At 39.8% G+C, this 23686-nt stretch overlaps 2 protein-coding genes across 6 annotated transcripts in view; both read right to left on the reverse strand.

Moving 5' to 3' along the window:
* Positions 1 to 23686, reverse strand: part of LOC127516969 (uncharacterized) — a 214263-nt gene that overhangs the window by 173746 nt on the left and 16831 nt on the right. For 2 of the 4 annotated variants that reach the window (XM_051901940.1, XM_051901939.1), the window contains exon 17: positions 19076 to 21896. In XM_051901940.1, the coding sequence (XP_051757900.1) occupies positions 21004 to 21896 (893 nt within the window). In that variant the 3' untranslated portion in view covers positions 19076 to 21003. Of the gene's footprint in view, positions 1 to 19075; positions 21897 to 23686 lie in introns of those variants that run through there. The other 2 variants (XR_007931152.1, XR_007931153.1) reach the window with 2 other exon arrangements.
* On the reverse strand, positions 103 to 11390 carry wu:fl23c11 (uncharacterized). Of its 2 annotated transcripts, XM_051901941.1 has the most exons (16): positions 10795 to 11389; positions 9861 to 10092; positions 8789 to 8816; positions 8567 to 8695; positions 8321 to 8487; positions 8025 to 8133; positions 7902 to 7937; positions 7446 to 7585; positions 7293 to 7355; positions 6949 to 7000; positions 5772 to 5992; positions 5162 to 5215; positions 5026 to 5077; positions 4774 to 4869; positions 4499 to 4537; positions 103 to 1981 (listed from the first exon to the last, which is right to left on the reverse strand). In XM_051901941.1, exons 2-16 carry the CDS (start codon positions 9963 to 9965, stop codon positions 1227 to 1229), a joined length of 2046 nt encoding a protein of 681 aa, XP_051757901.1. In that variant the 5' UTR covers positions 9966 to 10092; positions 10795 to 11389; the 3' UTR covers positions 103 to 1226. The 2 variants fall into 2 exon arrangements, with proteins under 2 accessions (XP_051757901.1, XP_051757902.1); XM_051901942.1 differs by lacking the exon at positions 7902 to 7937 and having other exon boundaries at positions 10795 to 11390.

Raw genomic sequence — 23686 nt, forward strand, 5'->3', positions numbered from 1 at the left:
GTATTATTTACACAGTGCAATTTTAACACTAGTCGTGCAGTTTAATTAATTAAAAAAAAAATCACAATATGTTTAACGTTAGTGTACAAAAACAATCAGGAGCAAGTTGTTACACTTTTTTACTGCATAGACACACAACTTTGCTTTTGAAAAAAAAAAGACAAATCATTCATGCAGCCAGACATCTGACTGAAAATCTTACAGTTACAGCTTATATAAGAGAAATAGCTTATTACCTCCTGAGTTACTTAGATGTAGCCTTTGTGCCTTTACAGCATATGGCATGGAAATGTAATTGTGCACTAGTCAAAAGAAGAAAGTGACTTCTCTCACAATCTTGCCCTTCTCCTACATTTGTCTTTAGAACAGGTGTAGGTGTGCAAAAGTCTGTCTTCAGCTGGTCCGTTGTGGTTTTCCTTGTGTTTCTTCTATTCTGAGCTTGAGATAAGGCATATTTACATATCATACAATATACATATTTACATCAATGTCAGATCGAGTTCATATCTGAAACCGCCACCTAAACTCTCACAGCTCTTCTGATCAGTGAATGTTATGAACAATCTATTTTAGATGAACACGCCCCAAATCAACATTCATTTACATGTATAAAGGTGTAGACACAACATTTAGGTGGGAATTTGTAAGCAAAAAAAAAAACTCCATTGTCTAAAAACATGAACATTTACATAAATAAAGTTTATAAATTAGTAGTAAAACACTCAGAGATGTTGCAGAAAACATCTGGGTTCGTGTTCGCATTTTCTTCTGTCACTGGCCATAATTCTAACCTTGAAATCAAATACAATGTCAAACGTGAAAAACGGCTGAGAATTTAACAAACAGTTGTAAGCTGGGAATCATGTCTTTGTGGCAGTTTTTCTGGTGATTACGGGATTATGCAAGTCTTCTTCACCTTACAAATGGTTGTCGAAAGCAAAAATGCAACAAAATGCACATCATATTTTGTGAGAAAGTGTGATGTGCTTATGCAAAACAGGCACTATTTTTGGAATCAGCACCCCAAAATTAGTAAGAAACAAGTATTGGATTTCCTGAACATGAGCAAAATCTGCATGAGGAACTTTTTCCCCCTTATGCGAAATGCCCATTGAAATGATTTCGGCAAGCAACGGGACCTAACAAGGTTCTTGCTCCTGGCCAGAACGAGGCTCGGCGTGGACCAGACCTCATGGCGTTTACTCGTAGGTCTGTCTAAGACTAGTTTAGACCCAACCTACAGTGCTTGTTTCGGTGTTGAGAGCAAGGCTCGACTGTTCTGCCTGTAGTGGGACAGTTTCATAGTCGTTCTCTGTCCCAGAGTCCAGAGAGAGTGTTGCACACGTGTGTCCGGTGCCTCCTGTGATCTCTCGGAGCGCCCCTGATATGGCCCGTGACGCTGCCCTCAACGCCCCCGCTCGTTCCCACCGCTCACACACTTTTCTTCCCGTACGAGCCCCCCGTGTGAGCTCCGTTATGAAGTCCAGACTCTGGGAAGGCAAGCTGAACAACGGCAGTCCCCGAAAAAACTCTGGCAGGGCCGTGGCAGTGCACCGCCCGTCAAACTGCGCCAACACAAACCGCTCTCCCGCACGACCCAGCAGATAATCTCCCAGAATGCGGCTCAGCGATGCATCAAAGACTTCGGAGCACAATAATGATTGGACACCACTGTTGGTCTCATTTTCTTCTTCCGGTTCCTGCTTCGTTCCTCGACAGCTCCATCGCTTGGCCCGCTCGCAGGCTTCCGGGGTCAGAACCATCACCGCTTTGCCTCCGCGCCGCCGCACCTGCTCCAGACAGGAGTGCAGCCAGGGCACGGGACCCAGTGCGTTGATCTCGGAGCGGTTCCACAAGTCCAGAGACACGGTGAAGCCGAGAGCGGAGAGACTTGAGCACAGACGGCACAGCAGCTGAATGACGGTGGCGTCTGCATCAGGAGGACACACCAGAAGCAGCTCCATACCAGCCGCCACCGAAGCTGAAACAACAACACACATCAACGTCAGCAGACAAACCGCTACAACTACACTCTTAAAAAAAAGGGGGTTTTCGCAGTGATGCCATTAAAAGAACCATTTTTGGTTCCTCAAAGAACCTCTCATACATCTTTTCCACCAGCATGAACCTGGGTACTAGTTCAGAGCTAGTGCTATTTATTGCCAGTTCGGAGTTGGTTCGGCTGACGAGCCATCTAAGAATCGGTTTGCCTTTCCATGGTCTAGAGAGCCAGCATGTCTCATCTTTCCCAGCAACACTAGCACGGCAGCGGCAAACACAAACACGCCAAGCTTGTTCAAGATCCATCGGCTTTTCACAGACTGATCGGTGCATGACATCAAAGCAGTGCGAGAGCGATGCAAAAGCATAAGGTGTCGTATGTTCTCCAAATGCTCTACACTCTCCAAACGCGGTACTTTGATGTCATACGCTGATTGGCCCGCGCAGCTCCAATGCATCTCGAACAAGCCTTCCATCAACAATGGCGGATGTTGCGTTACTACTGATGCTCGTGGCTTTGACAACCTACATCAGCATCCAAACAGAGAATCGAACTCGTTCCTGCAGCTCGCCGTAATTTGTATAGACGGAGATTACAATCGAGCTGCTATTAGCTCGATTAGCTGCTATTTAAAAAATGGCGGTCACAAGTTTCTTTGTTGGTCACGGTAACCCCGCCCCCAGCCCCTGACGCAAGCGGTTCTTACTTCTAGATCAGCAATGTTTTGGTGCTACTTACGAACAGTGTTGGGGTCACACATTACAAATAACTTGAGTTACGTAATCAGATTACTTTTTCAAGTAACTAGTAAAGTAACGCATTACTTTTTTAATTTACAACAAAATTTTACAGTTACTTTTTCACATTTATTGACTGACAGCTCTCCTGTCCTCATGTTGAGAGGAATAAAGGTCAGAGGTGTTGTGTTCGCTGTGTGTGAACATGATGTTATTGTAGTTCTAGACTAAATGTGAACATGCATTTACTCATTGCACTTGCATGAAAACATTCAATATTCCTCAAAATGAATAAAAAACAGTGACATGCAATCTCAGAATTTTACGCAAACCTATAATAATTTAATATATTAAATTACACAAATATACTTTATGTATTTAACCTCACTTTATTAACCAATGTCTTTGCTGCTGACCTTCAATGATCTAATTCAACCATACTAATAAGCAAAAATTACTTTAGACTAGATTTAGAAATAAAAGTGTTGAACAGCTGAAAGGTTTGTTTGAGCAGCGCCCTCTACTGTACAGGCGAGAATTTGCATTTCCTTCAGCCTGAGGCTTATTCATCTCACATTTGGTGTGGATGGGTCTTTAAATTTGTTATTAAACAAACAAGCAAGCCCAGCCCAGGTGTGAAAAAGTAATGCAAAAGTAATGTAATGCATTACTTTTCATAAAAAGTAACTAAGTTACGCAATTAGTTACTTTTTTAGGGAGTAACGCAATATTGTAATCCATTACTTTTAAAAGTAACTTTCCCCAACACTGCTTACGAACCACTTTTCCTGGGGTGTGTTTCCCAAAAGCATCATTAGCCAACTAACATCGCAAGTTCCATCGTTACTAACGTAGTTGAACGATTTGGTGTTTCCTGAAACCACAGTTCAAACGAACATTCGCAAACAACATCACAAACTTGTGGGGTTGGAACGGCAGCTCTCGAGCTGTGGTTAGAAGCAGAGTTTCTTGTTTTTATGACGTGAACTTGATAAATCGTTATCTTAAACAAAATAAGCAAGCTGACATTAAGTACAATGTATATCTTTTATTTTGAGTATATACAAATGTCAAGAGATTTCAAGCACTGTTTTTGAAGAGTGCGCATGTGCGTACGTGCTCTGGTACATAAGAACGAGCCTATGAATCTGGATATAAAGCAAAATAACTGAGAAAAATGAGAATTAGTCCTCAGATGCCATGTCTGTAATGTATTGCAAAAAAATCTAGCATTAATTCGATCTCATACGGATTAATTTAAAGAAGTTATTACTCCACCACCTGCATGGCATCATTCACCATCATGGTTGAACGACAGGTTTGCGACAATACGGTTTCGGGAAACAGTCGTGACTAACTAGTTGATTTGTTCAACAATGCATTGTTCTATGGTAGTGAAGCAGCGAGTTACATTATTGTACGGGAAACACACCCCTGGTTCAGAGCTGGTGCTCTGGGTGTCGAAAGACAAGGAACTGACCTGAAACTAGGCTCTGGCTCTGAACCAGCACTCAAACTGCCTTGGTGGAAAAGGGGTATCAGTGAACGGTTCTTAAAAGAACTATTTTTTCTTAGTGTCAAGAACATTTCAATAATCTTAAGAACCTTTTTTTCTCACTATAAAGAACATTTTGTGCAATAAAAAAATTTCCATGGATGTTAAAGGTTCTTCATGGATCCATCGATGCCAATAAAGAAGCTTTGTTTTTATGAGTGTATAAGGAGCGAGTGGCGAGGTGAGATCATGAAGGAAACTCACTGTTCACATCATCCACCTTCAGCCATCTGAACACCCAACCTGTTATAAAGAGAGAGGAGTGATTAACACTTCAGCTCACAAAGATACACATTTCACCCAAAAATCAGAACAATAACATTTTGTTTCAGGATTCTTTGATGAATAGGAAGTTCAGAACTACTGCTTTGATGAGGGCAACAGAAAAAGATCCTTATTGTTGTGCTCTGGTCTGTGTGTGTGTGTGTGTGTGTGTGTGTGTGTGTGTGTGTGTGTGTGTGTGTGTGTGTGATGCTCACTCTTCAGTGTTCCCTGCACTGCATAGGCTCCCAGCACTGACAGGCACACTAGCAGCACACACAGCACCAGCGGGAAGCTCCAGTGAGCCCTCTTCACTGCAGCAGTGACAGAGACAAGAACACAGAGAGAGAGCTGTTATTAAATTACATCACAATCTGCATTATATCTGCAATGCGTTATGTTGTAGTACTAAAGTATTATGACACATTAATTCTGTTCTCTCATCAGAACTAAGGGATGTGAGTGCTTGCCTTCAAAAGGACACACTGGTCCCACGTAACCTTCCATTCCTGCCACTTTAACCTGGACAAGAGACATAACACTGCCAGTTTCCCACACAGATATCAGAAGTGAACTGTAAACATTGTGAAAAAATGTATCAGGTACCTGCACACATAATAAAGGATGACGTTCCACTTGTAGAAACTCTCCATGAAACCACTGCAATGGATGAAAGAAAAGATAAGTGTTTGCGCAGTAAATATAAAGTAACACTTATAGGTGTTATACATGTACTTACTATGGTAATTACAGTAAAATATGCATAAATTACAAGCAACTACCTAAAAACCAAACCCTAAATCTGGTAACACTATTTTTTTACACTGTCTGTTACACGTTTCCAGTTATTATAATTACTACAATAAGTATATAGTATGTACATGCAAAACAGGACTGTAAAATAAAGTGATATCGTAAAAACTATAAATTAATTCATATTACTCAGTACTTAAATGCTTAACTATACTATAGTCAGTACGTGTAGTTAATTAATATTACTCTGTATCTATTTGTGTAATTACAGTGTAACAAAGTCACTAAAATAAAGTGTAATCAATTTTCTCTTACTTATACTGTAAGCTGTGTTTGCTCACTATTACTACTGCTTACAGTTACTGTTTGGATGTGATCTGAACAAACCCCTAACCCAAAATATTAAACTTCATCATGTAACTCGTCCCACACCATATTAGATATCTCAAGTACAATTCCCCACCCAGTGTCTGTGGCCGGTCTGGGTCCAGTTGTCGTTCTGGCGGGTGTGGACATGAGAGCTGGTGTTCACTGCGTGGCAGCTGCTGTCCAGCCCTGAGCCCTTCCTACACAGCCACAGCTCAGCCTCCAGCCTGCAGGGCGCGGTGAGGTTCCAGACCAGAGCGGGCCGCTCATGATAAGTTACAGTCTCTGCCAAAGACACTGACACGCTGGAGCCTGAGACTGCCGAGAATGAAAGGAGAGCATAACAGTCATACAGTGCAAATTAAGTCAGCAACGTTTGCACTGACTGCACTGTTATTTACTGACCCAGCTAACAGGGAATGTTCTCAGAACGTTCTGGCAAGGTTCTCTCAATGTAATTAACTCTTTCCCCGACATTGATGGAATGTTCAGGTTTTCCATGTTTTCACTGTTATATGGTAGGGGGCACTGTTACGCAACTTCTGAAAGAGTACTGAATCTCCGGATCAAAACACAGGCAAACAAGGAGCAGAAACAAGTGATAAAAGTATTGCTTATGCACGTTGTAGTTTTTGAAAAAACGCTTAAAGAGTTATCAAACATTCTTCCAGAAACGTTAATAGAACATCTTTAATAATGTTCTCAAAATGTTAGCACAAAAACATTATTTATACATTATTCGTGGATGCTTTAAAATGCTTTAATTGGGCATTCGTTGAAAATCAAATTTTGTTTTAAATGTTATTAATTGTTTCAGAACGTTCATAGAACATTCAAAAGTAACATTCTCATAATGTTTGCAAAATGATAAAACCGGCAAAATGGGCTTTCACTAAAACATGGCTGCCTATGCACTAGAAAGGCAGGAATAAAATGAAATCGATGCTACCTGACTTAAGAAAACAGAGAAAAAAGGCTATTTTCTTCCCTTTTGCCAAATAGGTAGGAAAACTTCAACACCCATAATGCACTGGGCATCCAAGGCCACGCCCACCAGTCTGCCATGAATACACTTAGAGAGTCAAATACCGCCTTGCTTTAGTAGGAAATACTTTTAGTTATAATGGTGTTATAATGGTGTATTGTTCCCAGGTGAAGAATTCAAAAAGCCACTTCCAGCCTGAAAACTCTCCAGCTGAATATTATGAAAATTCCCTGAATATTCCTTTAAAACACGGTGTGCCAGTATTCAAAGTAGGAAGTGAATGCCATACCTGTTTCATTCAAAAACGGACAATACTCTGTTCGAAGAAAGTTCCCCCATATCTATGCAAAGGTAGAAAGATAACAAGCATCAAGATAAAATGCAACAACAATAATATGACTAGCTTCCCACTTTACTTTACTTTACTTACACTTTACTATTTATTTTCTTGCTAGACAGTTTTCACATTTATATGTGAACATCACTGTATTGGCTAATAGCTTACAATCTTCAGACAGTGTTACTGATATAACCTGTTTATTCTGTATCTTTGTATGCATGACTTTAATATATGCTGCTTTTCTATTTATTTGTTTAATAATTCAATAAGAGAAATACATTTGTTGCCATTACCTCAAAGCACAGACAGGGGGCGACAGAGCTCAGTGAAATCTCAAACTCATGGCTAGCGTTGTTCTTTACATTAAGGAAGAGACAGAAAGAGAAGTTAAAACTAATTCAATTGACCAATTAAATGCAACTGTATTATTGATCAGTGTGACATACCCATTCCACCTTAAGACAGCGTCCATTCCTGTCCAGCCTCTGGCATGCGTAAAACTTTTGGGATTTCCATTTATCTGCATCGGCCGCATACAGTTTTATTGCTCCTGTCACATGGTCAGTTTTTCTGTGCAGCCTGGGTGCTGGAAACCAAAGGTCATAGATGGACTACAGATATATGACAGATCCAGTGACACCTGACCTGCCCTGCATTAATGAACTGACACTTTTGAGTAAACTTTTCCATAATGGATCACTGGTAACTTATTTTAGCTGCCATTCTGTCATTAGAGTTTGATTTCAGGGTAGCTGTTTGTTGGCAGTGTGTGAACTAGACTTTACAGTGCATTCAGTCTATACACTTCATCAGGATACACGGTGAACCCATGATCTGCAGCTTTGCTGTTGTCACACTCTACCAATGAACTAAACTAGAAAGCTGGACACTGATTAACTTACGTTTACAGAAGATGGCATCTAGACCCTTTGAACACGCTGAAAGGGACAAATGTGTCATTTATTTGTCTCAGATACTTTTGACAAGTGAAAGAGACATATGTGTTTGTTTTACAGCATATTTACCTTCCTCTTTTGAAGGAATTTGTTTAGTGGAGTTTGTGTATGGAGAATGGACTGTGACAGTACTGCCGAGCTTTGCTTCTGGTATCTTCACCACTAAAGACATCCACACCTACAACACATACATCTGAAACAATTAGCTGATCCATGAGCCACTTCACAATTCAATACAATTATTATAAACACAGACAGGCAGACAGGTAGATATGACATAAATTTAGCCAATCAGCATCCTCAAATCTTGTACGAAATGGGCGATTTCTTTATTGCCCCAATAGATAGATAGATAGATAGATGACCTTCAGTGTAGTGCTGTCATCAAATGCTGAGGAACGGAATGTGAAGTGGACAGTTGTGGTGTGCCGCTGAGAAGGGTACGTGTAGCACACTTGAACGGTGGCGCTTCCATGCATTTCCTCTTCCTCTTCATCATCACTGCCATCGGCTGTAACAGCTTGTCCTGCGTCTGAGAGTGAAGAAACAATCCTGCCGGTCAGCCTGGAGAGATGCTCAGACCCACAAACCCACTGTGATCAGTACAGTACCTCTGACTATGACGTTCACCAGGATCTTCAGGCACAAGCTCCAGGTCTCCTGCTTTTGGCAATGAACAAAGTAGGTGTCTAGACTGCTCACATAGACATGCTCGTCGTCCCAAATGCAAGTATGGCCAACTAAGACAAGACAATTAGACAAATGAAGTCACTGCACAGTTCAGCTGGTCATGCTGAAATATCTGTCACACACTTTAGTCAAGGTTTTCTTACCTGATATGACTTCACAGTGAATTATACCCTACAGAGACAAGACAATTAACAACAATTCAGTCAAATTAACATACTAACAGAAATCAAATCATCTTTATAACATACATGAGTAAAACGATTCTCTCAAAAATGTGAACAGGTCATATTTGACCCCAAAATAAAAGAATTAAAAAAAAATTAAAGAAATGACAGGAAAGAGAAGAGATTGTTGAATAAAATCGCTATTTTTGTTTTGTTTTTGTGCACAAAAAGTATTCTCGTCTCTTCATAACATTAAGGTTGAACCACTGCAGTCACATGACTGTTTTAACAATGTCTTTAGTGCCTTTCTGGACCTTGAAAGTGTTGATTATATTGCTGTCTATGGACGAGTCATAAACCTCTCAGATTTCATCAAAAATATCTTAATTTGTGTTCTGAAGATGAACGAAGGTCTTACGGGTGTGGAACGACATGAGGGGGAGTAATTAATGACAGAAATCTCATTTTTGGGGGAACTAACCATTTAGGAGAAAATAACGTATACAATAAAAAATATTTGTTACTATTTAAGTACTTGAATGTCACAGTAGCACCTATTACTGTTGATGGCTTTAATTTCAACTGATTAAAAAAACAACACTGTATTACAGTTATATATGGATGCAAATGTAAGCGATGATGTGCACAGACTGCAGCAGGTCTCTGTTGGTTTTGCATGAGAACAGTGTGAGCGTGCAGAAAAACAACAAACATGCACGCAACTCTCCACAGCAAACAAGAAAACAATTGATTTCATAAAACTCCCACTCTATAACACAAACACACACACACGTACACACAAACACACGCACGCACATACACACACTGCGCCTCTGCAAACAGCCAAATTCCTAGTAACTGTATCCATGTAGAAACATGTCTGAGCTGAACTTCAGCGAAACAACTGCACTACCAACTAACAACGACTAGAAAATTGGCCTGAAAAAGTCTGAAACCATATGTTTTCATTAATTGTAGCTATTTTATGCATGATATGCTGGCTTATTACTAAAGTTATGTAGGTAAACAGACAGACGCTGGTCTACTGTACCTGTCCACAGGTGAGCGCATGATCCTCTTGGAGCTCGATTCTCTCCAGCGCCTGTGTGAAGATCCACAGCAGGAGAGAGACCAGCAGCAGAGCCCACACACTCATGACACACACACACACACACACACACTGGATCCCTGTCTGGATTCACACCGAAACTCAACAACCGCCACTCATCGATTCACAAGAGTCTGAAAGCGCTCGCAGAAACCCAGTGACGAGTTCATTCACACTGAGAGAGAGAGAGAGAGAGAGAGAGAGAGAGAGAGAGAGAGTTTATGGGTCTCATAATTTTGGCTTCTGCTATATATTATTTTGTAGCATCAATACTTCAAAAATATCTGAAAGAATCCTAATGAATGATACTGAAATAAATAAACTATATAAATAATTATGTATATACAAACCTGATACTGAAAAATATTAAGCTATGTTTATTGTGTGTGTGCTTACCCAGCTAACAAACATATATTCTAAGAAAATTCCAGTTAAGTTATTAAAATGTTACTTCTGGATGTTACATTTTTTCATGGTTCTGTGAACATTAAAGGAACAAGAACATTCCATTTTATCATTCTGCAAAAATTGTGGGAACGTTACTTTTGAATATTCTAACAACTTTCTGAAGCAAGTAGTAACACTCAAAACATGTTAGACAAATATCCAACTAAAAAAAACTTCCATGAATGATGAATAAATAATAAATGAACATTATTAAAGACCAGATAACTTTGAAGGAATATTCTATAAACGTTACTGGAAGAGTATCTATGTTTCCTGGCAGGATAATCCCATTTAAAGCATGATAACATGGTTTCTTGAAAGGAGAGATAAGTCCTCTCAAATGAAAGCTCATATAGATAGATGAAACACTAAATGTACAGATACATGATTTATACAAGATGTAAATTAGTAACTGAATATTGAGGTTTACCTGTTTTGTGGCTTATAGAAAAGGTGAAATGACTTCCAGTGGTTCCCCGGAGTGAGTGGGACGGGGTGGAACAATACAGCTGTTTTACAGAGAACTACTTAGAATAACAAATATCCTCCCACATCAGATCAGATCAGCGCACACGCCTCACACTCTCTCTACATGTTCATAACTGCACTTATATGACCAGCAATGCCATAAAATAGCCTACTTAACACTCTAATTTATTTATTAAGTGACAATATCTAATTGATGCTGATGAACAGAAAAAGCTCCTATTAACTTTTTTAAATTAAATCCAGGCAGTTTTAGTTACAATTAGGCTAATTTTTTGCCGCAGAGTTGCCAGACATTTAAATTAATAGTGCAGACTGTTGCTAACATGTCAAAAAATAAAGGTTCCAGAAGGGTTATTTCTCAGCGATGCCATAGAAGAAATATTTTAGCTCCCCAAAGAACCTTTCAGTAAACAGTTCTTAAAAGAACCATTTTTACTTTGACATTTTAAATCATCTAAAGAACACTCTAAAAAATATTGGGTTAAAAACAACCCAAATTGGGTTGAAAATGGACAAACCCAGCCATTGGGTTAAATGTTTTATTTAACCCAACTATTGTTTAAAAATGACTGTATTTCTTGCTTAAAATGAACCCAAAATATGTTGGAAATTAATATTTATTAATATGTTTAAGAAATGAACATTTATTAATAAGTTTAATGAATAATAAACAATAAACATTTATTAAATTGCTTATTAATAAATGTTCACTTTTTGATTATTATTGTTGCCTCTAGTAATTATGTGTCTGATTTTTAATTTGCAACATATTTTGGATTCATTTTAAGTCAGCCATATAGTCATTTTTAAACAATAGTTGGTCAAACACAGGGGCGATTTCTTCATTAGGGCAATAGAATACCTCAGGGATGACATGTTTTTGTAGGCAAAACCCGGAAGTGAGTTAGCATTTTAGGACTTCCGGTTCCATCGCCCCGAAGTCAATGGGTTTTTTGTATGGGTTTTTGCTAAATCACCTGAAATAATTCTGTGGTTAACAAAGCCTCTAAATATTTTCACGTTTTGATCTATGACATAAAACACACCAGTAATAACCCGCTTGTGATTTTTTAAACCTTTATTGTGTCTTAAAAACGGCGGTTGCTAACAAATTGCTAAAAGGGACTACTTCCTTTGGCGGGGACTTTAGACGTCAACCCGCTGCTAACTTCCGGGTTGGCCTACAAAAACACGTCATCCCTGAGGTACTCTATAGACCTTATTTACCAGAGAAACAAGCGCGCCGCCATCTTTAGAATATTGTCTTTGAACTTCAGTTTTTGCGGTAGGCCGTATATTTCTATGGCATCGCTGTTGAAGAATAATTAGCTGGTGAAGTGGATTTACCTGTTGTAGAGTTAATGAAAGTTATCATTAGCATTGTTATGTTTAAAGCAGATGTCTTAACAAATGTCAGTAGACTGGGAATATTTTAAAATGAGCAGTTCATTCATAAATACGTAAGATCGCTGTGGAAATACAAACCGGAAGTCAAAAGACAACGAGCGCAACGCTGAAAAGGGGCGGAGCTACATAAGGTCTATAGGGCGACGCATGGATCGTGGAACCGGGAGGGCCGCCCGGGCCTGGGTAACTTTTGAGGTCTGGTACAAATATGATATACAAAAATACAGGTCCATATGTATGCACGATTAATCATTAAAATATTGCCGTCTCGATTCAAACACACTCGCGATCTTATTCCTAAATGATAACAATTCCGCAGTCTATTAAACCTTTAAAGTTACGATCATGCCGGAATATAACTTTAAACCTGCTTTCGCGCTGCCGCTGATCCAGAGCGCAGCTCTCATGTAAGCTGTATGTCTGAAACAGCTTCACATACAGTGTTTTCAGCTGACAGTACTGATATTCCGCTACTGGAAACAAAGCCTACGCTTGATAAAGATTGTATATATTTATGAAATATATGATAAAAAATCCGTTCAAAAACTCTGAATGAAACAAGTCTTCATTCATTAATTTCAAACGATTTTACATAATTAATTCATTTAAATTAATAAATATTTTAATAGACTCATAGACATTTAAATCGACTAATTTATAACATAATAACATAATTTATAATAAAGAACAGAACCTATTATTTTGTTTGGTTGTCTGTTTTGTTTTCAGGTTCATGTGAGAACTGTGATCTCTTTATCTATCTCTAAAAAAATACAGATTATCCAGTCATAAATTAAGCTTAAAAGAAAATATAATATACAGTGGGTACGGAAAGTATTCAGACCCCCTTAAATTTTTCACTCTTTGTTATATTGCAGCCATTTGCTAAAATCTTTTAAGTTCATTTTTTTTTCCTCATCAATGTACACACAGCACCCCATATTGACAGAAAAACACAGAATTGTTGACATTTTTGCAGATTTATTAAAAAAGAAAAACTGAAATATCACATGGTCCTAAGTATTCAGACCCTTTGCTCAGTATTTAGTAGAAGCGCCCTTTTGATCTAATACAGCCATGAGTCTTTTTGGGAAAGATGCAACAAGTTTTTCACACCTGGATTTGGGGATCCTCTGCCATTCCTCCATACAGATCCTCTCCAGTTCTGTCAGGTTGGATGGTAAACGTTGGTGGACAGCCATTTTTAGGTCTCTCCAGAGATGCTCAATTGGGTTTAAGTCAGGGCTCTGGCTGGGCCATTCAAGAACAGTCACGGAGTTGTTGTGAAGCCACTCCTTCGTTATTTTAGCTGTGTGCTTAGGGTCATTGTCTTGTTGGAAGGTAAACCTTCGGCCCAGTCTGAGGTCCTGAGCACTCTGGAGAAGGTTTTCGTCCAGGATATCCCTGTACTTGGCCGCATTCATCTTTCCCTCGATTGCAACCAGTCGTCCTGTCCCTGCAGCTGAAAAACACCCCCACAGCATGATGCTGCCACCACCATGCTTCACTGTTGGGACTGTATTGGACAGGTGATGAGCAGTGCCTGGTTTTCTCCACACATACCGCTTAGAATTAAGGCCAAAATGTTCTATCTTGGTCTCATCAGACCAGAGAATCTTATTTCTCACCATCTTGGAGTCACTCCATGCGGGCTTTCATGTGTCTTGCACTGAGGAGAGGCTTCCGTCGGGCCACTCTGCCATAAAGCCCCGACTGGTGGAGGGCTGCAGTGATGGTTGACTTTCTATAACTTTCTCCCATCTCCCAACTGCATCTCTGGAGCTCAGCCACAGTGATCTTTGGGTTCTTCTTTACCTCTCTCACCAAGGCTCTTCTCCCCCGATAGCTCAGTTTGGCCGGACGGCCAGCTCTAGGAAGGGTTCTGGTCGTCCCAAACGTCTTCCATTTAAGGATTATGGAGGCCACTGTGCTCTTAGGAACCTTAAGTGCAGCAGAATTTTTTTTGTAACCTTGGCCAGATCTGTGCCTTGCCACAATTCTGTCTCTGAGCTCTTCAGGCAGTTCCTTTGACCTCATGATTCTCATTTGCTCTGACATGCACTGTGAGCTGTAAGGTCTTATATAGACAGGTGTGTGGCTTTCCTAATCAAGTCCAATCAGTATAATCAAACACAGCTGGACTCAAATGAAGGTGTAGAACCATCTCAAGGATGATCAGAAGAAATGGACAGCACCTGAGTTAAATATATGAGTGTCACAGCAAAGGCTCTGAATACTTAGGACCATGTGATATTTCAGTTTTTCTTTTTTAATAAATCTGCAAAAATGTCAACAATTCTGTGTTTTTCTGTCAATATGGGGTGCTGTGTGTACATTAATGAGGAAAAAAAAATGAACTTGAATGATTTTAGCAAATGACTGCAATATAACAAAGAGTGAAAAATTTAAGGGGGTCTGAATACTTTCCGTACCCACTGTATCTGGCATTTAACTTATAGGTCACTATTAGCACTAATATTAAAAAGTCTACGATGTAAAATGTACAATACAGACTAAGATGAAGTCTTTATGTAGCCTACATTAACAATGATTTGGGGCAATTAAAAAGCATTATAATGGAGAACTATGAAAAGTTTTTCTTATTTAAAACGTGGCGCTTCTCATCCAGTGTGCTAAGTTCTGCAAACCACGCCCCTCTATCAAAATATACATTTAGCTAAAATATTTGTTGTTGATTATTTGTTTTTGTTTGCTAACATAAATGTGCCATATGTAGAATTTCGAACCCACACCTAAGTGTATTTTTATGATAGCAGTAACTGTAAAGTGATTATTGTAGGGTAATCAAAATAGACATAATTAGTCTGTGCTTTTTTATTTTCAGTTTTAGTTTAGTGAATGTAACTTCTGCTTTAAAAAGCATTGTTTTGTTTTTAGATTGTAGTGTCACAATGTTAGAATGTAATTTGACCCCTTTTTTGCGCATAATATAACAGACTACACAGTTACATTCATGTTTGTTTTCATAGCCTTCAATACGAACATTGTTTGTAGGAAAATATTGGGCAGGATGTGAAATAAAAAAAAAAAAAATTAAATACATTATATATATATATATATATATATATATATATATATATATTAGTTCAAATAGAAAAATGTACAAAATACCGAGATTATACATCGCCATTCAGCACAAAAAATAGAGATATGATTTTTTTTAGCCATATCGTCCAGCCCTATATCCTGCTTTAAATACTGAATTTTCCATGTTTTAGATAAGCAGTAGTGATACATCACATCACATTATTTAACAATTAGCATCTCTAATTCCAAAAAAAAGCACCAGCCGCCACTGGGTTTGTCATCTTTCAACCCAATTTGGGTTGTTTTTAACTCAGCATTTTTTAAAGTGAACCTTTTTCCACTATAAGAACCTTCACATAGATGTTAAAAGTTCTTCATGGAACCACAAAGAAGCTTTATTTGTAATGTTTCTGATGTAACTGTTATAACAGCAGTTTGCAGTTTAATTGTAAAAACAGTCTATACACCAAGTGCTGTTATTAGACCACTGGCCAAATGCTTTTAAATGTCGATGCTCAAAATCATACTACATACAGGATATTTTCGTCTCACAGGTTATAGGCTATTTAAAGAATATTATTTGGGAAACATGGACACTCGTTGGTCTAATTCATAGGAAGGCTTGCTCCAAACGATGTGACCTTTGATACGAGCAAACGTACTCAGAACAGAGTAAAGACACTCAATAGTCCTGCTGTCCTTCTTTGCATCATCACAAGCGTGAAGCCACGTGACTGTTTTTAACATGCATGTGCAGGAAGATCAGGTTGTTTATCATGTGCCATGTCCTGTGCTTTGCATGCGCGTTAGTTTGTCACGCACGGAGTTAGTATATGGGCCTTATGCAAATATACCAACTAAACCCAAAGCACTCATATTACATCTTAAAAGCTGCCGTGACACATTTGAGCACAAATGATCTGAAGCTGAACTTGTCTTTCCAGTGTTTGTATTGTTCAAGGCACCATTTATGTGTCTGCATGAACGAACATTTGTTTACACCAACTGAAAACTCCAGAACATCACCAACACAATGTTTGCTGTAGAACACAATGTTTGCGATTCTCCTTCAACCGTACACATTTCTTCCAGTTGAATACCGTGTTAAACTCAGGAATAGGTCACGTTATTTAAGTGCAGTGGGTTGGAAATGGTATTTCATCTTTACCTTGAGATACAGTATAGGTCAGATCAGATTTGACATCAAACACATCTGTGTACTTCAATAACATTCCTCTCTTTGTGAGCGATTCATCAGTGCATCTTAGTCCAATTAAAAAAATTATTTGTATTCTTTCATCCAAACATAATAACTTGCTGAAATGACTTTTTTAGCTGATGTTGCCTCTTATTTTTCAACCTCTCCAACCAACAATTTTCACCAGTTAAACAATCCCGAAATTTTTTTAATTGAAGATTCAGTTTCATTTACAGAACTAAAATGTTGTGAATGTCGTTTCATGTTCTTTTCAAGAAAAACAAATGAATTCTGTGACAAAAACAGGCCCTGTCCCAAATGGAACCGTCACAATCTTCCTCCAAATCCACACTTTTTGTGACGTAACGGCGCTTTTACTGAAGTCCCGAACACCCTACGGTCTTGTGGACTTAACGGACATGCAGTGGCCATTCTAAGTCCACAAGACCGCAAGTGCACATGAAGTGTTCCATTTGGGACAGAGCCATTCTGCATAAAAGGGTTGTTACACTACACATTTCACTTCACTGACTTCCATTCATGCGAATGCGGGAGACCGGAAACACAAGTTTTGGGAATAGAAGGGAAGACAGCATAATATCTCATCTCAGAATTGGGCTCTTTTAACCAGTCACTATTTCATTGGAAAACATGAATCTGGATGTTGTGATCTTCCTGAAACAGTCGAGCGTGTTTTAATAAAGTGTAAACAAAGGATATGACAATGAAAGACTGCAACTTATAGCTTGGTGATTAAAGTTTTGGGAGTTCACTGAAGAATTTCTTAAAGATGCAACTGTAAGGGTGTCCAACACATTTAAACATCTCACAGATACATAAACAGGACTTAAAGGGATAGTTCACCCAAAAATGAAAATTATCCCATGATTTACTCACCCTCAAGCTATCCTAACTGTATATGACCTAGGTATGTTTTTATGGATGGATGCATTATTTTTTACTTCAAAACACGACCCCCCATTCACAACCATTATAAAGCTTGGAGGACTAAGGATATTTTTAAATATAACTCCAATTGTGTTTGACTGAAAGAAGATAGTCATACACACCTAGGATGGCTTGAGGGTGAGTAAATCATGGGGTAATTTTCATTTTTGGGCGAACTATCCTTTAAGACTAAATATGTAGGCCTACATGTAGAGTTTTTTTTTTTAATAGTAGCCTACATAGTGTTCTCTCAATGTTTGCCAACTGCCATAAAAGGTCAAAGAAGTATAAGACTGCAAACGCAAACGCAAGTTCATGCGAAGAAGTTTCGCATTTTGGCATTTTCACATTTCCAGAGCTCAAAAGATCAATCCATCTTATTTTTCAAAGCAGAAGTATGGTGTTTTTTTTCTGAATTTGCAAGACTTACGATTTATTAGCCGCTATATGGGAAATAGCGAGAAGAATATCAAAGGGCAGTGAACTGTAAAACTGTTTGCGCTACAAACCATATATGGTTTTATATAATTATAATAACCATATAATGTTTATTATAATTAAGACAATACAAAATAACATGGTAAGAAATACCATTTTTCAATATCAAGCAGCACAATGAGCGGTAACTGGAAGAATGACACCGGAAGCAAGACACATTTACAAAATGGCCGCGCCCACTCTTAACTGAAAAATAAAGTGGATGGCTGAATTAAAAGAACGCATTATTTTATTTTTTTCAGTAGAGTAGTCGTATATTTTTACTTCTTTGATTTATTATTATTTGTTACATGATGAATTTAAGTTTATACACCGAAGAGTGTGACGTCATATCACGACCGTTGCAGTGCCCGTAGAGATTTCACGTGCTCAGTCTTGTGTGACCGCGGCTTAATGCTCGTTATGATTGCAAATTCAACAAATATAAGGAACAATACTGCTTAGTCAGAGATTGTTGCAGTAACTGAGGTAAATATGTTCAAGATTGCGCAGAGCAAATTGATTATTGAAAAGCTGGAATGAAGCGAGCACTTATTCTGTCATTTTTTTGTGTTCTAATGTTGACATCCATCAAAAGTCGTTAAGCAGTTTTTGTTCTAACCTAACGCATGTTAAATGAGAGTTTCGGGATATTTTGCATAACCTCCAGCTTACCGTTATCGGTGTGATCTCAGTGTCTGTCGGACAGCTGCCGTAACGCTCTGGAAAACCGTCTGGGCGACACCGTCTGCCGTTGAGAAAACTTGTTCGGTAGCATTTCACTAACACAGCAGCCGTGCACCAAAACAATTCTGATTACAGCACAGCTCCAGGGGGAAATAGCTTTCTGACAGCAGCTAGAATATACAGATCATGTGGTTTCAGTCACTAGTAACATGATTCCTTGTAGCTTGCATTTTATGAAACATAAACATACGGACACATTTGCATAGATTTTACTGTTGGTCAAATTGGTCCAAGATGGCTTCTGATTATGTCAAAAGAAGAAAGATAACATCATTGTGACCACATGAAAACTGTTTTACATCTTCGTCAGGTTGATTCATTTGTTTTACAAAGACAGAAAAGAAATATTGAAACAACTGGGCTGTGGAAGAATAATAATCAGATAAATTGGAGTATGGACGTTTGATGCATTTATTTATACTGATGATGATGAACAAATACAAGTCTACTGATGCAGGTCTTTATACAAAAATATAACATTTCAAATGTTTCTTTAGACAGTACTGTTTTTCTTTTGAGAGAGTGCTTATATTTAAAGCTGCCTTCAGATGTCAGGATGATCGTATTTACAAAATGTACATGCACAACATCATAAAGTCATAATTATCAATAAGAAACTTTAGATTTTCTTTGAGACCAGACTTTCCTGGTTGGAGGATTTTCATTTTTAAAATAATTACATGCTCTTCATTTCTCTGCACTAGTGCTTGTAGGGAGATTCATTCTTCACATGTATTCATTTTTAGCACACGCTTTCATCCAAAGTGACTTACAAATGAGGAAATTCAACAAGCGGTTCATCTCAAGCAGGTAATAACATGAGAAGGAATAACAATACATTAGGCTGAAATCCTTTACCTAACTTGGTATTCCCAGTCAAAAATGACCAGCCTATTAAATTGCTTGTAAATCTCTCTTTATGCTATAATATTATCACCAAATATTGGATCTTTTGGTCAACTTGTTTTTTCTTTCTTTCAATTAGTACAGGTTTTGCATGTAAAGGCCCTGATGTACTTCAAGTGAGATTGAAGAATGAACTGGAGTGATGTCATTTCAAACAAAATCAGGTGAAAATGAAGTTCGTATGGAAACAGCTTGGTACTTTACGGGAAAGTTCACTTTGGCTGGTAAACACCTTTGGGGCCCTATCATACACCCGGTGCAACGCGGCACCAGGCGCGACGCAAGTGTTTTCTGTTAGTTTTAGCCCAACAAACACAGTTATCATTTTCATGTCCTGCTCCACGTTGTTTAAATAGCAAATGCACTCGCGCCCATCTGAAAACGAGGTGTGTTCAGGTGCACTGTTGGCGTGTTGCTATTTTGAGGAACTGAAAACGACTGCACCATTGACCAACTGAAACCTGCTCTAAAGTCAATGGCGCAATATTTTTGTTATTTAAAGAGCGAGTTAGTAACATGAGCCTATATGCGGGTGCACAACACACATACACTCTGCTTGTTACACACACAGAGACGCGCAGCAGCACACAAACATGCCAAATATTAAAAATAAAAGGATTACAATGTAAAAGATTATTATTGTGTGCATAAAGATAAAAATGCTTTGGTGGAATCCTGCTTGTCCCGTAGATGGTCTGTTCACGCACTTTAACCTCGTGCACGAGCAGATCTGTTTCCTCACTAGAGAAGCGTTCAGTTTTTCCGCTTGCAAATTCCTCATGTAAATATCAATCCGCCATGGTGCGAGCGCAACTGGCTTTTAAAGGGAATGGGAGATGAGACTCTGATTGGTTTATTGCACGTTACACCCAAAACACACCAATTACTCCGCCTTCTTTGAGGTGTAAATCTTCTGTGGTTCATTTCTTCTGTTCAGTCGGTTGAGGTCAGATGCGAGTGAAAACATGAACACTGGAGAGCCGCTTTATATTAGAAATTGAAGCTGTGATTCTAACTGAAAGAGACACTGACACTGTTGTTCATGTTTAATACTGTAAAGCTGCTGCTTTAAAGCAATCTATTGTATAAAGTGCTGTAGAAATAAACGTGACGTGACTGAAGAGCTGAACTGCAGAGCTGCTGCAAACATCCACATCACTATGATCAGAAGCAAAGGTATTTCAAACTCCTAAGTGAAGAACCAAACATAACTTTGCTGTGAGAATATCAGGGCTTTAGTTTAATGTCTCTGCCCCCCTGCTGGACGGACTGTAATGTTGCACTAAACTCTGCAGGAAACTGTCTGTGAATCGCTCTGCTTTGATCAGTCCGACTTCAGTTTCCTTCTGTGTACCGCTGCATGCAAATAATAGGACTACAATACAAGCAGTGAAACAGCCTCATCTGATCAGCATGCAGCTACAAATCCAGTGGCGTGTGTAGCTCTGGCACAGTTTTTTTCTTTGAACACCCCTTTCTGGACAAGCACGACGATACAGCTTTACTTCGGCGCTTCTTTTGCCCCCACGTCTTTCGCTTTGTCCTGCTCATTAATAATTTCTGTGAGAAGCTGGGAATGAATTTCGGGCTGTCCGTCGGCATGGGAAGTTTAGCCTCTAGTCTCTGCACGAGCTGACGCGACACACATAACGACAGTGCTTTGGACAGAAGACGGGGCCAACATCGCCCTCTGGTTTTTCCAGTTCTGTCCTGCGAGCCGGTCAGGTCGTGTATTAAAGAGAACAGGTCCTTCGGGAGACAGTACTTTCGGACGCACCGGAGTCGTTTCGGGATGCAGGTGATGTTGTTGTTAAGACTCGGGAAGCAAACCAGTCCAAATCCCCGGCCGTGGCAATCACTGCGTATTCCCATCCACAGACAGGAGAGTGCCGCGTTGAACACAGGAGCTGTGATCGAAGACGACTCCATTGGTTTCTCCATGCATTCTTCATCACAGCACATCTGCTCCTCTTCTTCTTCTTCAACAGCACTGTACAGCCCAGTCTTACAGAGCTCAGCCTCTCTTTTGCTCTTCCTCCATCTCAGATAAGCCCGATGGGCGTCAGGGCTCCAGGCGATCAGGACGAGACCGCCGGCCTTCTGCACGGCCTGACACTGACCGTACAGCCACGGCACGGGTCCAAGCTGAGCCAGAGAGGACTGAGGGTGGCACTGCATCCACTGCGCCAGCCTCACGTCCATGCAGAGCTCCCCCTGCAGGCCAGAGGCCAAACTGCACACAGCGGTGATGTGCGCCACGTCATTAGACGAGCACACAAGCAGCACGGGTCGTCTTTCAGCGCTCCGCCACACTGCAGAAACAAAGACATCTTTAATCTTTCTAACAGAAATTAACCAGGGTCATAAAAGCATTTTATAACATATTGACAAAATGTAGAAGTTAATTTCTGACACTGCCATCTATGACCAGAAGCACACTGTATGCACATACATGAACACAAGATTTCACACTAGGGCTGTCAATTTAACGTGTTAACTTAATTCATTAGGGTAAGTGTACCCTTTAAGCCCATTTTCAACTCTGAAGTCAAATAAAAAAAAAAAAGAGAAAAATCATATTTTATGCTGCTCATTATTTTAACCAATCCAGTGATTTGTTACTTCCCTGACAATTTTTATTGCATACCAATCACATTTGGCAGTGTTGAGTTAGCCACTGATGAGCATTGGCGCCCTCTGCAGGCATGTCTTATAATACGTAATGTTGATTATGTTTATTTTATGTACACCGATCAGGCATAACATCATGACCACCTTCCTAATATTGTGTTGGTCCCCCTTTTGCTGCCAAAACAGCCCTGACCCGTCGACGCATGGACTCCTCTAGACCCCTGAAGGTGTGCTGTGGTATCTGACACCAAGATGTTAGCAGCAGATCCTTTAAGTCCTGTAAGTTGTGAGGTGGAGCCTCCATGGATCGGACTTGTTTGTTCAGCACATCCCACAGATGCTCGATTGGATTGAGATCTGGGGAATTTGGAGGCCAAGTCAACACCTCAAACTCAATGTTGTGCTCCTCAAACTATTCCTGAACCATTTTTGCTTTGTGGCAGGAGCATTATCCTGCTGAAAGAGTCCACAGCCAGCAGGGAATACCGTTTCCATGAAAGGGTGTACATGGTCTGCAACAATGCTTAGGTAGGTGGTACGTGTCAAAGTAACATCCACATGGACGGCAGGACCCAAGGTTTCCCAGCAGAACATTGCCCAAAGCATCACACTGCCTTCGCCAGCTTGCCTTCTTCCCATAGTGCATCCTGGTGCCATGTGTTCCCCAGGTAAGCGACGCACACGCACCCGGTCATCCACGTGATGTAAAAGAAAACGTGATTCATCAGACCAGGCCACCTTCTTCCATTGCTCCGTGGCCCAGTTCTGATGCTCACGTGTCCACTGTTGGCTCTTTCGGCGGTGGACAGGGGTCAGCATGGGCACCCTGACTGGTCTGTGTCTATGCAGCTCCATACGCAACAAACTGCGATGCACTGTGTATTCTGACACCTTTCTATCAGAACCAGCATTAACTTCTTGAGCAATTTGAGCTACAGTAGCTCGTCTGTTGGATCGGACCACACGGGCCAGCCTTCGCTCCCCACGTGCATCAATGAGTCTTGGCCGCCCATGACCCTGTCGCCGGTTCACCACTGTTCCTTCCTTGGAGCACTTTTGATAGATACGGACCACTGCAGACCGGGAACACCCCACAAGAGCTGCAGTTTTGGAGATGCTCTGACCCAGTCGTCTAGCCATCACAATTTGGTCCTTGTCAAACTCACTCAAATCCTTACGCTTGCCCATTTTTCCTGCTTCTAACACATCAACTTTGAGGACAAAATGTTCACTTGCTGCCTAATATATCCACCCACTAACAGGTGCCGTGATGAAGAGATAATCAGTGTTATTCACTTCACCTGTCAGTGCTCATAATGTTATGCCCGATCGGTGTATATTGCATTATGTATTTTAACAGTGTTGTTCAATAAAACCATACAATCACTTGCTTTTGATACTTTATTTAAATCAATTATTATTGTCTCATTGTTAGTATATATGTATTTTAAGGCATTTTAAAGGCTATTGT

The sequence above is a fragment of the Ctenopharyngodon idella genome, chromosome 8, assembly GCF_019924925.1.
Source record: "Ctenopharyngodon idella isolate HZGC_01 chromosome 8, HZGC01, whole genome shotgun sequence".
Taxonomy (NCBI): domain Eukaryota; kingdom Metazoa; phylum Chordata; class Actinopteri; order Cypriniformes; family Xenocyprididae; genus Ctenopharyngodon; species Ctenopharyngodon idella.

What these genes read in the sequence shown, in the direction of transcription:
- wu:fl23c11 (XM_051901941.1), bottom strand. Translation starts at nt 9,965, where the DNA reads ATGAGTGTGTGGGCTCTGCTGCTGGTCTCTCTCCTGCTGTGGATCTTC. An exon ending in ATGCGCTCACCTGTGGACAG is followed by an intron (nt 8,817 to 9,860) that starts GTACAGTAGACC and finishes TTGTCTCTGTAG; the next exon opens with GGTATAATTCACTGTGAAGT. An exon ending in GAAGGTGGATGATGTGAACA is followed by an intron (nt 1,982 to 4,498) that starts GTGAGTTTCCTT and finishes TTGTTGTTTCAG; the next exon opens with CTTCGGTGGCGGCTGGTATG.